Below are 18,782 nucleotides of genomic sequence, written 5' to 3' on the forward strand. Positions count from 1 at the left end.
GCACAAAAAATACCAGATCTTTTCGGTGTTTCCCGCTACTTGTGTTTTATGAAAAGTATTTGTTGAGTACAAAATATTATGGCTATTAGCTAAGAAAAATCCATAAATTAACCGCACCGTTTTATAAACTGCAGGGTTCAAAGCGTTGTAAAAAAGTAGCGGATTATAGTCCAGAAAATACGGTAAGACACTCACCGCATATGCCATGTCGGAGATGTATGCATCGATGCCTGTCGCCCTCTGCAGATGTCGGTCATGAGACACCACAACCTGCCCATCCTTTGTCAGGTGGCAGTCCAGCTCCAACATGTCCGTGCCGAGAGCCACTGCGCTGCATGGACGGACCGACGTAAATTGTTCAAATGCACGATGCCAGCTACTGCCATCGGGTTCCAAAGTTCGACTTACTGTTTAAAAGCTGCCATTGTGTTCTCCAGGTTCTCCGCTGCTCCTGCAATGTCAACAACACAAAGTGAGGTTGGGGCTGAACACTTGCGGTCCACAACATTTGGTACACGTACACATTCAAATCACATCTATAGAGTTGTACTAAAAGACAATGTAGGCTCAAACAGAGAGATGTCGTATGCAGCTGTATATAAAAGCACCGCATTAGAGCTGCAAGTAACGATTACAGCGGTACCTCCACTTAGACAGCTTAGTGGTTAGAGTGTCTGCCCTGAGATTGGTAGGTTGTGAGTTCAAACCCCGGCCGAGTCATACCAAAGACTATAAAAATGGGACCCATTACCTCCCTGCTTGGCACTCAGCATCAAGGGTTGGAATTGGGGGTTAAATCACCAAAAACGATTCCCGGGCGTGGCACCGCCGCTGCCCACTGCTCCCCTCACCTCCCAGGGGGTGAACAAGGGGATGGGTCAAATGCAGAGGACACATTTCACCACACCCAGTGTGTGTGTGACAATCATTGGTACTTTAACTTTAACTCTGTTAAAGTTAAGTTAACTTAACTTTAACTTTAACATAGATTGACACAATAACGCTCCCACCAACCACAGGAACTAAAAAAGTTTGTGTGAAGGAGAAGAGGCAGACGACCGAATCGGAGAAACAATCAAACCGTGAAAAACATGCCTGACGGGTTAGCCGACCCGGCGAGTCAAACTGACCGCAGCACGCTCAGTCCACATCATACGAAGCCGCAGTCAGCCTCAGCGTCCACAAACATCCAAATGAGCGACATTTTTACATGAAAATAAAGAGAAGCTGCAGATGCTGTGTTTGACGGTTTGACCTAACAATTGCTGTGGACTCTGACCTCTTCAGGCAAATATACATTAGATAGCTGTGGACTCTGACCTCTTCAGGCAAATATACATTAGATAGATAGATGGATAGATGGATGGATGGATGGATGGATAGATAGATAGATAGATAGATAGATAGATAGATAGATAGATAGATAGATAGATAGATAGATAGATAGATAGATAGATAGATAGATAGATAGATAGATAGATAGATAGATAGATAGATAGATAGATAGATAGATAGATAGATAGATAGATAGATAGATAGATAGATAGATAGATAGATAGATAGATGGATGGATGGATGGATGGATGGATGGATGGATAGATAGACAGACAGACAGACAGACAGACAGACAGACAGACAGAACTTTATTGATTCCTTCAGGAGAGTTCCCTCAGGAAAATTTAAATTCCAGCAGCAGTGTACAAAATTCTAAAAAAGTAAAAAGTAAATAATGGGGGTATAAATGGAAACAAAATAGAAAAATATTGCAATAGAATAAAAATAAAAAGCAACAATGAGAATAAAAATATAACAAGAGAAACTAGACAGTAGTGACCATGTTATGAAAAAGTATTGCACTGTTATTGTTTTGCATCCCCTGTCATCCTAGTACCTCTCCTCCCCCCCCAGAGGAGTTGTACAGTCTAATGGCGTGTGGGACAAAGGAGTTTTTGAGTCTATTAGTCCTGCACTTGGGATGACGCAGTCTAGCACTGAACAGGCTCCTCTGGCTACTGACAACGGTATGCAGAGGGTGACTGGCATCATCCAGGATGCTCACTAGTTTTTCCACAGTCCTCTTCTCTGCCACCGTCACCAGTGAGTCCAGTTTTATTCCGATCGTAGAACCGGCCCGCCTGATCAGTTTCTACAGTCTGGAGCTGTCCTTCTTAGATATACTGCCCCCCCAGCACACTACGATGTAGTACAGAACCGCCATTTTTTAGTGCGTGTGCCTCACAGTACGAAGGTCCCGAGTTCAATTCCGGGCTCTTTCTGTGTGGAGTTTGCATGTTTTCCCAGTGACTGCGTGGGTTTTCTCTGGGTACTACGGCTTCCTCCCACCTCCAAAGACATGCACCTGGGGATAGGTTGATTGGCAACACTAAATTGGCCCTAGTGTGTGAATGTGAGTGTGAATGTTGTCTGTGTTGGCCCCATACTTGCCAACCTTGAGACCTCCGAATTCGGGAGATGGGGGTGTACATATATATATGGGGGTGTACATATATATATATATATATATATATATATATATATATATATATATATATATATATATATATATACATACATACATACATACATACATACATACATACATACATACATACATACATATATATATATATAAACTACCGTTCAAAAGTTTGGGGTCACCCAAACAATTTTGTGGAATAGCCTTCATTTCTAAGAACAAGAATAGACTGTCGTGTTTCAGATGAAAGTTCTCTTTTTCTGGCCATTTTGAGTGTTTAATTGACCCCACAAATGTGATGCTCCAGAAACTAAATCTGCTGAAAGGAAGGTCAGTTTTGTAGCTTCTGTAACGAGCTAAACTGTTTTCAGATGTGTGAACATGATTGCACAAGGGTTTTCTAATCATCAATTAGCCTTCTGAGCCAATGAGCAAACACATTGTACCATTAGAACACTGGAGTGATAGTTGCTGGAAATGGGCCTCTATACACCTATGTAGATATTGCACCAAAAACCAGACATTTGCAGCGAGAATAGTCATTTACCACATTAGCAATGTATAGAGTGTACTTCTTTAAAGTTAAGACTAGTTTAAAGTTATCTTCATTGAAAAGTACAGTGCTTTTCCTTCAAAAATAAGGACATTTCAATGTGACCCCAAACTTTTGAACGGTAGTGTATATATATATATATATATACATATATATAATCCTTTAATGAATGAGTATATCTGTTCGGCCACCGTGTTCAATGGAGAAGTCTGATCTACAAAATGTGCAGGCAGCATACCCCTTCCCCTTCGAGCTGTCCTGGATGAACTGAAATTATTTTTTCCAATCATTTTGGAACTTGCAAGCGTACTTCTTCTTCTTACTCGTCGTCGCCATGTCTCTTCTTCTGCTTCGTCTCTGTTATGTTTTTGGACATTACTACTTGCCGTAGTTTTGAAGCAATGCATGATGGGAATCCGAATGTAGTATGTCAGTGTATTAACGTGCCGGCTAGAATAAACACGCTGAGAAATAGCTCCGTGCCTGCCTACTTTATGGGTTATAGATAAACCTATGGATGACAGAGACATATATAATAGTCTCCTTTTCAGGTGAGAGAGGACGCTAAAGGCAGTGCCTTTAAGGCACGCCCCCAATCTTCGGGAGAATGGTTGCCCCGGTAGATTTTCGGGAGGGGCACTGAAATTCGGGAATCTCCACGGGAAAATCGGGAGGGTTGGCAAGTATGGTTGGCCCTGTGATGAGGTGGCGACTTGTCCAGGGTGTACGCCGCCTTCCGCCCGAATGCAACTGAGTTAGGCTCCAGCACCCCCCGCAATCCCGTAAGGGACAAGCGGTAGAAAATGGATGGATGTAAATGTTGAATATTATAAATACAGGTTTTGAAAATCCAAAAAAACAAAAATAAAAAAACGACCGCCCACAAGGCATCCTAAAGCGGTTTGATATTGGGCTGCAAAACATAATCTATGCAAAATATTGACCAAAGAACCACCATTACATGTTATGTAGACCACAAGAGTATTACAAAAATAATATAAATGTTGACTATTTATTAAGGAGTAGCACAAACCTCCCCGGTGAGAAATGTGCCTGCTGTAGAACCTCTCTCTCTTCTTCCGGTGCAGCAGAGTCGGACATTTGAGCAGCAGAGCCGAGGTGAGGAGGTAGCCTGTCACCGTGGACAGGACGTACACGGCGGCGTACATCTTCCTGTAACATATATACAAACTGTTATAAAATAACAACCGCCATTTTTTTAAATGTTCCTGACATTTACACCGCGCGTTCACATGCACCGTATCTTACCTTGCTCATACGTGTACGTATTGCCCCCTTTTAGCGCTCCACCGGGCCTTGTATTCATAAGCGGCTGTAGTTGGTAAATACATATCCAGGAAAGTTTACCGTGTGGTGTCGACGTATTTGCCGCGTCATTCTCAGAAAATAATTTATGTGCGATAACCTTCTTCTGGAATAGACTGTCTCGCTTCTCTTCTTCGGCCTCCGTTACACAAAAACATACCGTGCGTGGTTGACAATCTACCGCTAGAGCGCACTGCTGCCCCCTATCGAACCGGATAAGCTAGTGACAGGTTGGCAATGTACATTTTTCCTAGTATTTTCCACGTTTTGAGTAAAAATACCCACAAAATTGTGTTGTATTTTTATTGTATTCATGTCACTTATTTCAAGAGACACATATACAAATAAAAATAGCTTTTTTTTTTAGAAAACTAAACCGTTTTATTATTTTATCCCAGTGCCACCTCAGAATACACATGGCTTTCCAATTATCACCATATTAAAGTTAAAGTACCAATGATTGTCACACACACACACACACTAGGTTTGGTGAGATTATCCTCTGCATTTGACCCATCACCCTCACCCCCTGGGAGGTGAGGGAAGCAGTGAGCAGCGGTGGCTGTGCCCGGGAATCATGTTGGTGATCTAACCTCCAATTCCAACCCTTGATGCTGAGTGCCAGCATATACTGTATATATTTTTTTTGTTAAAATAAATAAGTGCCTGCTTGTCACCTTGACACATGGTTTCAAAAAAAGTTATCCATCAATTTGTGCATAAAGAAACAAATAATCAATTGCATAGGCCAAGTGTGTGTGTGTGTGTGTGTGTGTGTTCTTGTATTTGTACCCTTCTTGAGACACCAACAAGGTAAAGTACCTTCCATATGAGGAGCGGTGAACAAGTTAGGATATAAATCATGGTCCCAATACGGAAAAAACCATTGCATCTAATAGAGAATGTCTAATTTGCACCCCTGGTGGTGAAATCTATCAAAATTAGGGTGTTCCCAAAAAGGAGGGATTTTTCAAATTGACTGTGTCCATCCATCCATCCATTTTCTACCGCTTGTCCTTTTTCTGGGGTCACGGGGGGTCGCTGAAGCCTATCTCAGCTGCATTCGGGCGGTAGGCGGGGTACACCCTGGACAAGTCGCCACCTCATCGCAGAAATTGACTGTGTGTCGGTTTTAAAAGTGTTCCCCCTCTGGTCAACATATGAAATAACAAGTGTGTGTAAAAAAATTGAAGCGCTCCCCCTCTGGCCAATATATGTAATAACAAGTGTGTGTAAGAAATTGAAATGTTAGAATTTATTTTTAAAAATTAAAAAAAACTATGTATATAGAGACATACTGTAATAACTTGAAGTAAATAATGAAGATTAAAAATCAATTACAAACAACAAATTCAAAAACTTAAAGCTTACGTTTTTTATTTTTGCATAGTGTGTATATATTATTAATGCTGTAAATACAAATATTTATATATCTAGAAAGGGTGGTCCTAAATAGGTAAGCATTTTTCAAAGGTCTCAAGAAGGTAAGAAATACATTTGTGTGTGTGTGTTTGTGTCTGTGCGTGTGCGTATGTGTGTGTGTGTATATATATATATATATATATATATATATATATATATAATTTTTATTTTTTGGGGAGGGTTTTTTTGTATTTTTTTAAAATATTTTTTTTGTGGCCTCTTGCGGTCCCTACAATGTCCTCTTTTTTTCTTCTTTTTTTTATCCCTTCCTGCTCCAGTTTCGGTTGCGTCAAACGCCAAATATATCCAAACATTTACTAGAGTCCAAAACAAATAAGGCAACAAGATAAGTATAGCACACTTTTCTTTTTTAAAGTAAATCTGTGCAGCATGTGTTCACATCTACAACAGCAATATGATTTTCCTGAGCAGCTGGACAGCACAGATTTCTACTAGGGGTCTCCCATGGGCCGTAGTTTGGGGACCCCTGGCGTAGGCAATAAGGCAATTCTACGTTAACATTCATATTCTGTAACTTTACTGTTACCACATATTTTCTGAAAGCAGTCATCACTGCGATGTGGCCCTTGATGAAAACGAGTTTAACACCTTTTAAAGTTTACTTTTAAGTTCTTATTTCATAATACAAGGGAAAATAATAGAGAATGTGTAACAATGAGTTATGCAGTGATGAAGGAAATACAAGATTGAGGGGGGGGGACTAATAAACTAGCATGAGTTAAAAAAAAGTGACTTATGTATTCCTTATCTGCATGACATTTTAAGTCGGTATTATCCACCTCTAAAATGTGATAATGCACCGAGATAAAGAAAGTGCTGCGAACAAAGTCTGGGTTTTCAACATGTCTTCAAGTCAAAGTTCACTCTGCAATAAACCATCCATGATAATGACATACACAACACCCTTAGGAATAATACTTCAGCTCATTATGTGCGAGTCATTTCATGTGGACAAATATTCGGATTATTGACAAAAGCACCAAGGAGTCGCGGAATGTCTCAAAGTTTAACAGACGTTCGGCAGCAATGGCAAAGCCTGGAAGAAGAATACCAGCGTGCTCAGGTAAGAAACTGTTTTTTAATCCGGAAAAAGTGCATTATTGCCGGCAATTTTGAAAAGAAACGTTGAAATATAGTTTTGCTGCGGTTTTTTCGTTTGAATTCTTGTTGCCGTTCCCCAGGAGACGCACACATTGTACCTTCAGAAACTGGATGAAATTACCAGACTGCAAAACAGCTGCTCTTGCTCCATTTCCCATCAGCGAAAAAGACTCAAGGAGATGTCCTCCATGGTGAACAAGTAATTGTCAACACAAACTGCTCTGAAAAGATATTCATGGACACACACACACACACACACACACACACTGTGTGAGTCATACAACCTGGTCACGTGTTCTTACGTCATCCACTAGATGCAGCGAAGGACTCTCAGAGGAAGAAGCAAGGAGCCTCGGTCAAATAAAAGAGAAAATTAAAATTCGACCCAACGCTTTCTCTGAAATGGAAGGCTTCCTCCCCAAGAAGAATGGGTGACAATTACCTTTAACATTTTGGCATTTTCAAAAAATCCTCATCAGCCAGCTTTTTTCACCAAGTACCACCTCAGAAAAAAACTTGGCTCTTCAAGTACCACCATAATGACCAACATTTTAGGCCTAAGTTTTCGTTAAAAACAAGGCAGAGGTTTTATTTAACGCGTATACTCAATATTTTTGGCCACACAGTTTGAACAGTAACACTGTCTTTGAATATAGAAAAATAAAACACTGTACTTTAATCTAGTGATTTTTTTTTGGCGTACCACCAGTTTAAAAAAAACTCTGATATGATATACACATTAAGCTACTCATCTCATAGAAATCTATTTCATTTTTCTCGACAAGGGTCCTAAAGTGCTAATTAGAGTAACAGGCGTGAAAGTAACAGAAGAGAGGTTTTAGCATAGAAATAGCTAAATGTATTTAGATGGCATTCATGCTAACAGCATGTTGACACTTACAGTGATTTCAACAGAAATGTTGAAAAAAATAATGATTAAAAAAATTAAAAAGTTATGAGGAAAATTAGCGAAAAATAGAAAAATGGGCCAAGATTTAAAGCAACAAAGCTGAAATCTTGATATTAATAACTAGGAGTGGGAATCTTGGGGCACCCAATGATTCGATCCTAATCCGATTGCTGGGATAACGATGCAATTCAGAACCGATTCTCGATTCAACACGATTCTCGCAATGTATTATTTGGTATAATAATTATAATGAAACAGGTTACAGGTTAGAAAAAGTCTGGTTTCATGGAGATGACCTAAAATGTATTTTTTGTTTAATTAATTCTGATTAAAAAACTATACACTACTGTTCAAAAGTTTGGGGTCACCCAAACAATTTTGTGGAATAGCCTTCATTTCTAAGAACAAGAGTAGACTGTCGAGTTTCAGATGAAAGTTATCTTTTTCTGGCCATTTTGAGCGTTTAATTGACCCCACAAATGTGATGCTCCAGAAACTCAATCTGCTCAAAGGAAGGCCAGTTTTGTAGCTTCTGTAACGAGCTAAACTGTTTTCAGATGTGTGAACATGATTGCACAAGGGTTTTCTAATCATCAATTAGCCTTCTGAGCCAATGAGCAAACACATTGTACCATTAGAACACTGGAGTGATAGTTGCTGGAAATGGTCCTCTATACACCTATGTAGATATTGCACCAAAAACCAGACATTTGCAGCTAGAATAGTCATTTACCACATTAGCAATGTATAGAGTGTATTTCTTTAAAGTTAAGACTAGTTTAAAGTTATCTTCATTGAAAAATAAGGACATTTTAATGTGACCCCAAACTTTTGAACGGTAGTGTATATATATATATATATATATATATATATATATATATATATATATATATATATATAGTGTGTGCGTGTATATATAAAGTATGTATATATGTATGTGTGTGTGTGTATATACATACATACTGTATAGTGTGTGTGTGTATATATATAAAGTATGTATGTATGTATATATGTATGTGTGTGTGTGTATATACATACATACTGTATAGTGTGTGTGTGTGTATATATAAAGTATGTATATATGTATGTGTGTGTGTGTATATACATACATACTGTATAGTGTGTGTGTGTATATATATATAAAGTATGTATGTATGTATATATGTATGTGTGTGTGTGTATATACATACATACTGTATAGTGTGTGTGTGTGTGTGTGTGTGTGTATATATATAAAGTATGTATGTATGTATATATGTATGTGTGTGTGTATATATACATACATATATACATACAGTACAGGACACACCTTCTCATTCAATGCGTTTTTTTTGTTTTCATGACTATTTACATTGTAGATTGTCACTGAAGGCATCAAAAGTATGAATGAGCACATGTGGAGTTATGTACTTAACAAAAAAAGGTGAAATAACTGAAAACATGTTTTATATTCTAGTTTCTTCAAAGTAGCCACCCTTTGCTCTGATCACATTCTCTCGATGAGCTTCAAGAGGTAGTCCCATGAAATGGTTTTCACTTCACAGGTGTGCTTGAGGCTCATCGAGAGAATGCCAAGAGTGTGCAAAGCAGTAATCAAAGGGTGGCTAAAACTTTAGCATTTTTAGTTTTAGACATTTTTTCATCCAAAAAACATCTAGTTGTTTATATGTTAGCCTTTTTTTTAAATAAAATTGAAAATTGACAGAAAGCAATGACTAGAAATATGTATGCACGTGAAATCTAGACAATGTTAATCAGTAAGGTGTGGACACACTAGTTAAAGAGTAACACAATGATTTATCTTAACCTCGCCTTAATGATATACAAGTGCAGTAGGGTTGTGGGAAACATTCTGCTCTTAAACATGTCAAATATTGCTAACAAAACATAATACAATCCTAACATTTTGAATAGGTTTTGAAAAACAAACTTGCTGAAATACTGAGTAGTGAATGAAAAAGTAACAGCGATTGAAAAAAGTAATTGGTGAACAGGTTAGGGTCTGGTTTGACATAACTTTAATGAATAGATGTACAAATGCAGTAGGAAGACCCTGCTTATTCATGATGTGTACTAATGTGCATGGTGTACAATTGCACTAAAAATCATTAAACTAGGAAAAATGAGATACACTCAAAACACACAGCGGCTTTAACTGGCATAATATCTCATATGTCTATTTCCTGTAAATATTAAATATATAGATTATTTTTTAAATCTTTCATTTACCTGTCAAATTAAATGTGGTAACAATATTTAGATTATTATTTTCCAAACAACTGACATCTGACAAATTATACTGTTAGTATCGTAATGTCTATGACCACATTGTCACACTGGATGTCAGAAGGCGGAACATACACACCAGAAGTCAGGGGGCGGGACATTAGTTTTTTGGGGGGTTTTCGTATCAGTTTGGCAGAAAGTGTGTCCTATATTCTCTTATATATGTATATGTACATATATATACTGTATGTATATATTTATATGTATATATATATATATATATATATATGTATATGTATGTATGTATGTATGTATGTATTTATGTATTTATATATATATATATATATGTATGTATTTATATAAATATTTATGCATATATGTATGTATATATATGTTTATGTATATACTTATGTATTTATATGTATGTATATATATATATATATATATATATATATATATATATATATATATATATATATATATATATATATATATATATATATATATATATATACACACTACCGTTCAAAAGTTTGGGGTCACCCAAACAATTTTGTGGAATAGCTTTCATTTCTAAGAACAAGAATAGACTGTCGAGTTTCAGATGAAAGTTCTCTTTTTCTGGCCATTTTGAGCGTTTAATTGACCCCACAAATGTGATGCTCCAGAAACTCAATCTGCTCAAAGGAAGGTCAGTTTTGTAGCTTCTGTAACGAGCTAAACTGTTTTCAGATGTGTGAACATGATTGCACAAGGGTTTTCTAATCATCAATTAGCCTTCTGAGCCAATGAGCAAACACATTGTACCATTAGAACACTGGAGTGATAGTTGCTGGAAATGGGCCTCTATATACCTATGTAGATATTGCACCAAAAACCAGACATTTGCAGCTAGAATAGTCATTTACCACATTAACAATGTATAGAGTGTATTTCTTTAAAGTTAAGACTAGTTTAAAGTTATCTTCATTGAAAAGTACAGTGCTTTTCCTTCAAAAATAAGGACATTTCAATGTGACCCCAAACTTTTGAACGGTAGTGTGTGTATATATATATATATATATATATGTGTGTATATATATTTATATATATGTTTATGTATAAACTTATGTATATGTAGGTATGTATGTATGTATGTATGTATGTATGTATGTATGTATGTATGTATGTATGTGTACCGGTATATATGTATATATAGTTTTTTTTAACAGATTTTAAAAAATCATGCATTGATTTAGAATCAGTATGAATAAGAATCGGGATTTGAATGTGAATCGATTTTGTTGTGCACACCTACTGACTACTACTACTAATAATAAATGTAAAAATATAAATTGTCGTCCCTTGCCCATCGAGCTTTAAAGATTGCGGCTTCACTATATTGCGGAATTTAAAAAATATTTTTCCGAAACATATTTTCAAAACATACCTTAATCATTTTCAAGCATAACAATGGCTAAAATAACTAACAATATCAATATTACAGTAGTATTGGCCACTAGATGAGACCAAGCTAACCAGAGCACGCCGTTCATGGTCACTGATTGGCTCAGCCTCAGACAGCGTTACTATTTATTTATTTTTACTAACTATCGGCAATAAACCGGGGTTTACCGTTTATAATTTCCGTACACCCCACTTTTCGAAGCAATTGTTTTTCATGAATCAACAAACATTGTATTTAAACAATCAAACTAACAAAGTGATTTAGGCAACAGGATTGTACCGAGATTTAAGTCCTACTCAAAGTTTAAATATTTTTGAATATACAGAGAAATAAATGAATGAACTTCCATTTGGCCTTCCCATGTTCTGCAAAGGACCTGAATAACACCACTTCCTGTGCACCATGTGCGGAATATTATTTTTTTTACAACGAGTTTAATGAGTCAAGGTAACAGAGAGTGAATTTTAACTAGTCGTCCCACATTGATCACTGTTATTTGGTTCCAGACAAAGTAGAAATTCTTATTTATAAATGTAATATATTTGTTGTTAGAGCATTAAATACCTGTTTACAACCTTCTAAAAACGTGTTTTTACATTATTAGAGCTCTGTAGACATTAACTAACACCCCTGTAGTCACTTTTACTCTTGTAAAACTACCAACTTTAAAACCGAGTTAGCCATACTCTTTCTGTACACAACTCTGCCATTGTTGAGCCGTGAGCGCCCCCTAGAGAGCCGCCAAAAAATATATTTTTGGCATCTGTGGTCTATATGGGTTGCAGTAGTGTTGAGTTGTAATACACTTTTCCACCACTTGTGGCAGTAATGACAATATCAAACAAACAGAAGAAGTCTGGAGCTAAAGTCTTAGAGAAGTTCCCTAAGCGCAAAAATTATGACAAAAGTGGTGAAGCTGTATTTTCATTTGCACACACATTTTTTGACAGTTTAATTAACAAAAATATTCATTATTATTTTCTTTCTTTATTTTAGCACAACATAATTGTATGCAAATAAATGTAAAAAAAAATTTTTATGTATTAATTCCTTCTTATGACTATATTTGGTTAGTAATTATTTTTCTACTGAGCCTGACATAAGATTAAGGTTTATGTGTTCAATAAAAAATGATCTTTGTGGTTACACATGCGTTCATATCATTTGACAAGGTTGTAAACTGTAGGTAGGATAGATTTAATTATTGAATAAGATTAAAATCATGAGTAAGATTACTAATTCAGTGTTAATATTGGAGTGGGACCCAGGCTCCTATGTAGTGGAAAAGTTGAGCCCCAAGGTCAAAAAGGTTATATACCGGAGTAGAGCAGAATATACATTAGGTCAGGAAAAAACACAGAGGCTATTTCATCCCTACAAGCCTGTTTCGCAAGTTTTCCTGCTCTTCAGGGGATTTTATAAATATTATTATGTCAGTTGATCAATAAAAACAGGCTTGTAGGGATGAAATGGCCTCTGTTTTTTCCTGACTTAACGTGTATATATATACATATATATATATATATATATATATATATATATATATATATATATATATATATATATATATATATATATATATATATATATATATATATATATATATATATATATATTCCGAGCGTGATGATATCACGTTATGGATGGGAAAATGCATGTTTAAACAAAATGATTTGCCTGAGTGGTTAGGAGACACAGAGAGTAACAAGCGGTAGAAAAAGGATTAGAAAGGACAGACTTCAAAATAATAATAACAAAAAAATATATAAATAAAATTTAAAATTTTTTTTTTTTTTTTTCTAACTTGGGACTTCCCGCGGGCCAGATTTTGGACGCTGGCGGGCTGGATTGCGCCCGTGGGCCGTAGTTTGGGGACTCCTGATTTAAAAGTTAATTTACCCATTTTTATGCCGAAAATGCTTAAAGGCCTACTGAAATGAATTTTTTTTATTTAAACGGGGATAGCAGATCTATTCTATGTGTCATACTTGATCATTTCGCGATATTGCCATATTTTTGCTGAAAGGATTTAGTATAGAACAACGACGATAAAGATCGCAACTTTTGGTATCTGATAAAAAAAAGGCTTGCCCCTACCGGAAGTAGCGTGACGTAGTCAGTTGAACATATACGCAAAGTTCCCTATTGTTTACAATGATGGCCGCATGAAGTGAGAGAGATTCGGACCGAGAAAGCGACAATTTCCCCATTAATTTGAGCGAGGATGAAAGATTTGTGGATGAGTAAAGTGCAAGTGAAGGACTAGTGGGGAGTTGAAGCTATTCAGATAGGGAAGATGCTGTGAGAGCCGGGGGTGACCTGATATTCAGCTGGGAATGACTACAACAGTAAATAAACACAAGACATATATATACTCTATTAGCCACAACACAACCAGGCTTATATTTAATATGCCACAAATTAATCCTGCATAAAAACACCTGCGTGTTTGTTATGCTAGCTCCTAGCTCCTCTGCTAGCTCCTAGCTCCATAGAACACGCCAATACAATTCAAACACCTGATCAACACACACAATCACTCAGCCCAAAAGACCGTTCACCTAACCCAAGGTTCATAAAGCTTATATATTTAAAAAAAAGTTACGTACGTGACGCGCACATACGGTCAAGTTATCAAATGTTTGGAAGCCAAAGCTGCACACTCACGGTAGCACGTCTGCGTCTTTGTCATCCAAATCAAAGTAATCCTGGTAAGAGTCTGTGTTGTCCCAGTTCTCTACAGGCGTCTGTGTATCGAAGTCAAAAGTCCTCCTGGTTAGAGTCTCTGTTATCCGAGTTCTTCCATCTTGACTGCATCTTTCGGGAATGTAAACAAAGAAGCGCCGGCTGTGTACGTATTGATGCTGACTTCCCTCGCAAAATAGACGCTTCGCACCGACAACTTTCTTCTTTGCTTGCTCAGCTTCTTTCTCCATAATGCAATTAACAAATTGCAACAGATTCACCAACACAGATGTCCAGAATACTGTGGAATAATGACATGAAAACAGAGCTATTTCGTATTGACTTCAATGGTGTCCGAATACTTCCGTTTCAATGATTGACGTCACGCGCATACGTCATCCTCAGAGGCGTTTCGAACCGGAAGTTTAGCGGGAAATTTAAAATTGCACTTTATAAGTTAACCCGGCCATATTGGCATGTGTTGCAATGTTAAGATTTCATCATTGATATATAAACTATCAGACTGCGTGGTCGGTAGTAGTGGCTTTCAGTAGGCCTTTAATTTAGGTTAGAAAAATCTGTAAAATGTGCTTAAATGTGCATATTTTGACTAATAGGCTGTAGACACACATGAAACAGCAAGGAGCTGCGATATGATTTTTTATTGAATATATATTTTTTAGAAACGCGATAGAGTGCAGCCGCAACATTTGAAGCGTAAAGTGGCAGGAGGAAAACTGTAAAAAGTTTTTAGGGGTTTTTTTTTAAGAAGAAAATACATTTGAAGTATAGTTGGATTACAGAGTACCACAAATGTGTAAAAAATGAAACCTGATAGCGGGAAAAGGCAACAAACACTATTTTTCCATTGCTCAATAGTTTAAATTCACCAATTTAAATTGTATCTATTAAATTTGGAATCTGATTAATTTTCAGGACACTTCGCTCAATTAAAAAAATATAAATATTTTACGGTTAATTTGATTGTGTCATTTACATGCTTTTATTGTGAGATGCAAAAAGCACCGACTTGGTGCGATGGCCATTGAAAAATAAATAATTACAATGACATATTTGATCAAATAAAGAAATGGGTTCAAACCTATTTTGTATTTCAGGCTGTACCTGAGCCTGGTTCTTGGCAATGTGAATGTCACTCTTCTCAGCAAACAGTCAAAGTAAGTACTGTTTTTTTTCTGCCAGTATATGATAACCATAGGTAGGTTATTTTAGGTCCAAAAGTCACTTAATGCATAAATATAAATATAATATTTTTCTGCCAGATTCGCCTACAAAGACGAATATGAGAAGTTCAAGCTGTACCTCACTGTCGTCCTGCTGCTGTTCTCTTTTGTATGCTATTTCTTTGTCAGCTACAGGTAAGCATTAATATAATATACGTATATAATAATTGATCATGACCAGCATGTACAGTACGTGTCAATCAGAGTAACATTTTGTCTATGTTTTGTATTATTCTCCATGGCTTAAGATTCCTTGACGCAATCCTTAACTTCCTGCTGGTGTGGTATTATTGCACATTAACAATCAGGGAAAGCGTCCTCATCACCAATGGCTCCAGGTAAGTTCTACATTCGGTATTTTCCTGGTGTACTTTTACATGTGTTTGGCAGCTTATTATCGGAGGTCAAATGGGACAACTAAATAATTAAGTAAATAAATTAATATTTAAATAATTACCAAATGTGTCATTAATTACTTATAATTGAAAATAAATACATAATGTATTTTAAATTCACTGAATGTAAAAGTACATTTATTTATGTTATCATTTAGTTAAATTTTTTAATATTTAATTGATTCTTACTTAAATGTTTTCAGGGTTGAATTAATTTTTTAATATTAAATTAATTATTGATTTAATTATTTCACGATTCAATTAATTATGTCATCCATCCATCCATTTTCTACCGCTTGTCCCTTTTGGGGTCGCGGAGGGTGCTGGAGCCTATTTCAGCTGCATTCGGGCGGAAGGCGGGGTACACCCTGGACAAGTCGCCACCTCATCACAGTCAGAAATAATATGAATAAATAAACAGTGAAAACATTTATTAAACCATGAAATAATGAAATCAATATTAATTAATTAATTACGTATTGAAATAATTAATTAAATGATTACTGAATAAATGTACTTTTGCATTAATTTAAAAAAGTAAACATATTTATGTATTTAAGTCCAGTTATAATTAATAATGCAACAAAAATGTAATTAAAAATATTGAATTAATTTAATATTTAATTATTTCTTAAAAATACAAAATAAAACATACGTACACTACCGTTCAAAAGTAGTTTTCATTTCTAAGAACAAGAATAGACTTCGAGTTTCAGATGAAAGTTCTCTTTTTCTGGCCATTTTGAGCGTTTAATTGACCCCACAAATGTGATGCTCCAGAAACTCAATCTGCTCAAAGGAAGGTCAGTTTTGTAGCTTCTGTGACGAGCTAAACTGTTTTCAGATGTGTGAACATGATTGCACAAGGGTTTTCTAATCATCAATTAGCCTTCTGAGCCAATGAGCAAACACATTGTACCATTAGAACACTGGAGTGATAGTTGCTGGAAATGGGCCTCTATACACCTATGTAGATATTGCACCAAAAACCAGACATTTGCAGCTAGAATAGTAATTTACCACATTAGCAATGTATAGAGTGTATTTCTTTAAAGTTAAGACTAGTTTAAAGTTGTCTTCATTGAAAAGTACAGTGAAATTCCTTCCAAAAATAAGGACAATTCAATGTGACCCCAAACTTTTGAACGGTAGTGTATGTATTTAATTCCAATTATGATTAATAGACTTAGACTCCCTTTTATTGTCATTCAAATTTGAACTTTACAGTACAGATAAGAAAGAAATTTTGTTGCATTAGCTCGTTGTAGTGCAGGATAAAAGAGCCATAATAATGCCACATACAATATATTTATTTACATATATTTAATTATTTGAATATTTAATTATTTATTTACTTATGTCCCATAGCTAATTCCCTATCTGACGTATACATTACAGAATTAAAGGCTGGTGGGTTTTCCATCATTACATCTCAGCTTTTCTGTCCGGTGTAATGCTCACATGGTGGGTAAATATCACAGACACGGACTTGTAAAGTATTTTTAAACTTGCCGACTCTGTGCCGTTAAACTGTTGTTCCTTCTCCATTTAAGGCCCGATGGCTACCTGTACAAGGTATTCCGGAACCAGTTCCTGGCGTACTCCCTTTATCAGAGTAAGCTCAAGTCTTGGTTGAAAGTATGTCATATCAGGCTGATGTGCAGACTTTGAAACTGTGCTTTGTGAACGTGCAGGTTTTGTTCAGTGTCTGCAGTGTTATTATCAGAGTGGATGTCTGTACAGACTCCGTGCGCTAGGGGAAAGACACAACATGGATCTGACCGTGGGTAAGGTTCACAAACACACAAATTGATTGGTGATATTAGTATACTAGTGTATGTACGTATAGTGTATAGTGCAGTGGTTCTCAACCTTTTTTCAGTGAAATACATCCTTGTGGAATATTTTTGTCAGCCAAGTGGTTAACCCACTAAACAGAGAAAAGCACTCTTTGTCTCTGTGAGTGGAGGCGGGGAAGCTAGCATGATACAAACAGAAAAGGTGAGCCTCGTAACGCAAACGTATGGTAACGTGGTAGAAATTACCTGGATACCCCCCCAAAATTCAACCACTTGTTGTTTAACCCATTTCGGAGTTTTCCTGAACGTTTTATCAAAATCTGTCAATAAATTTGTGACAGAAAACGAGTGAACGTTTTTGTCATCTGATGTGTATTTGAGATCCGCATAAGTCCTGAAAATGTGCGCACGTCCGCCACTGTAGTCCGTGCCGATGCCGTAGTTCAGTGGTCCCCAACCACCGGGCCGCACAAGAAATAAAAAAAATAATAATAATAAAATAAAAAATTTTTAAAAAAATTGTTTTTATTAAATCAACATAAAAAACACAATATATAGATTATATATCAATATAGATCAATACAGTCTGCAGGGCTACAGTCCGTAAGCACACATGATTGTATTTCTTTATGGGGGAAAAAATAAATAAATAAATAAAAAATAAATAAATGGAAGATGATCTGTAAAACATCATCCATGCAACATTTTGACCAAAGATTCACCATTACATGTTATGTAGACCACAAGGAAGTGTTTTACATTTAGAAAAAAATAAAAATAATATGACCCCTTTAATGCGCCTTATATATGGAAAATTATAAAAAATATATCGGCAGTGCGCTCTTTAATCCGGTGCGCCCTAGGTCCGGAAAATACGGTACTAGTTTTGGTTGGGAACCATTAGTGTACTGTAATAATATAGTACTAATACACAGGTTGATTTATTTTCTTAGAGGGATTTCAGTCCTGGATGTGGAAAGGGCTGACGTTTCTTTTGCCTTTCCTGTTTTTCGGTCATGTGAGTAAACTTTTGACCCAATGAAGTTGCATTAAAGATTTTGCTATGTCACGGTTTAGACTGGTGACACAAGTCAATCACTCACATGAGTCATGTACTGTACTGTGCATGTCATCAAATTTACACTGTTGCGTAACATTCAATGTTTGTTGGCTCTAC

The 18,782-nt window shown here is 36.3% G+C and overlaps 2 protein-coding genes across 8 annotated transcripts in view; one reads left to right on the forward strand and one right to left on the reverse strand.

Moving 5' to 3' along the window:
• The window catches only part of gdpd1 (glycerophosphodiester phosphodiesterase domain containing 1), a 38,634-nt gene that overhangs the window by 11,093 nt on the left and 8,759 nt on the right, over positions 1–18,782 (reverse strand). The window contains exons 3-7 of one of the 7 annotated variants that reach the window (XM_062068188.1): positions 7,184–7,250; positions 7,021–7,083; positions 4,063–4,202; positions 409–451; positions 196–331 (exon numbers count right to left, since the gene is read on the reverse strand). In XM_062068188.1, the coding sequence (XP_061924172.1) occupies positions 196–331; positions 409–451; positions 4,063–4,198 (315 nt within the window). In that variant the 5' untranslated portion in view covers positions 4,199–4,202; positions 7,021–7,083; positions 7,184–7,250. Of the gene's footprint in view, positions 1–195; positions 332–408; positions 452–4,062; positions 4,221–4,298; positions 4,885–6,997; positions 7,121–7,183; positions 7,251–18,782 lie in introns of those variants that run through there. The other 6 variants (XM_062068185.1, XM_062068186.1, XM_062068183.1 and 3 more) reach the window with 6 other exon arrangements.
• The window catches only part of LOC133663595 (ion channel TACAN-like), a 21,174-nt gene continuing 6,267 nt past the window's right edge, over positions 3,876–18,782 (forward strand). Inside the window, exons 1-10 of the mRNA XM_062068181.1 lie at positions 3,876–6,861; positions 6,980–7,098; positions 7,214–7,330; positions 15,286–15,345; positions 15,451–15,546; positions 15,660–15,749; positions 17,205–17,270; positions 17,360–17,421; positions 17,501–17,593; positions 18,559–18,623. Coding sequence (XP_061924165.1) covers positions 6,793–6,861; positions 6,980–7,098; positions 7,214–7,330; positions 15,286–15,345; positions 15,451–15,546; positions 15,660–15,749; positions 17,205–17,270; positions 17,360–17,421; positions 17,501–17,593; positions 18,559–18,623 — 837 coding nt within the window. The 5' untranslated portion in view covers positions 3,876–6,792. The remainder of the gene's footprint in view (positions 6,862–6,979; positions 7,099–7,213; positions 7,331–15,285; positions 15,346–15,450; positions 15,547–15,659; positions 15,750–17,204; positions 17,271–17,359; positions 17,422–17,500; positions 17,594–18,558; positions 18,624–18,782) is intronic.

The sequence above is a fragment of the Entelurus aequoreus genome, linkage group LG13, assembly GCF_033978785.1.
Source record: "Entelurus aequoreus isolate RoL-2023_Sb linkage group LG13, RoL_Eaeq_v1.1, whole genome shotgun sequence".
NCBI lineage: Eukaryota > Metazoa > Chordata > Actinopteri > Syngnathiformes > Syngnathidae > Entelurus > Entelurus aequoreus.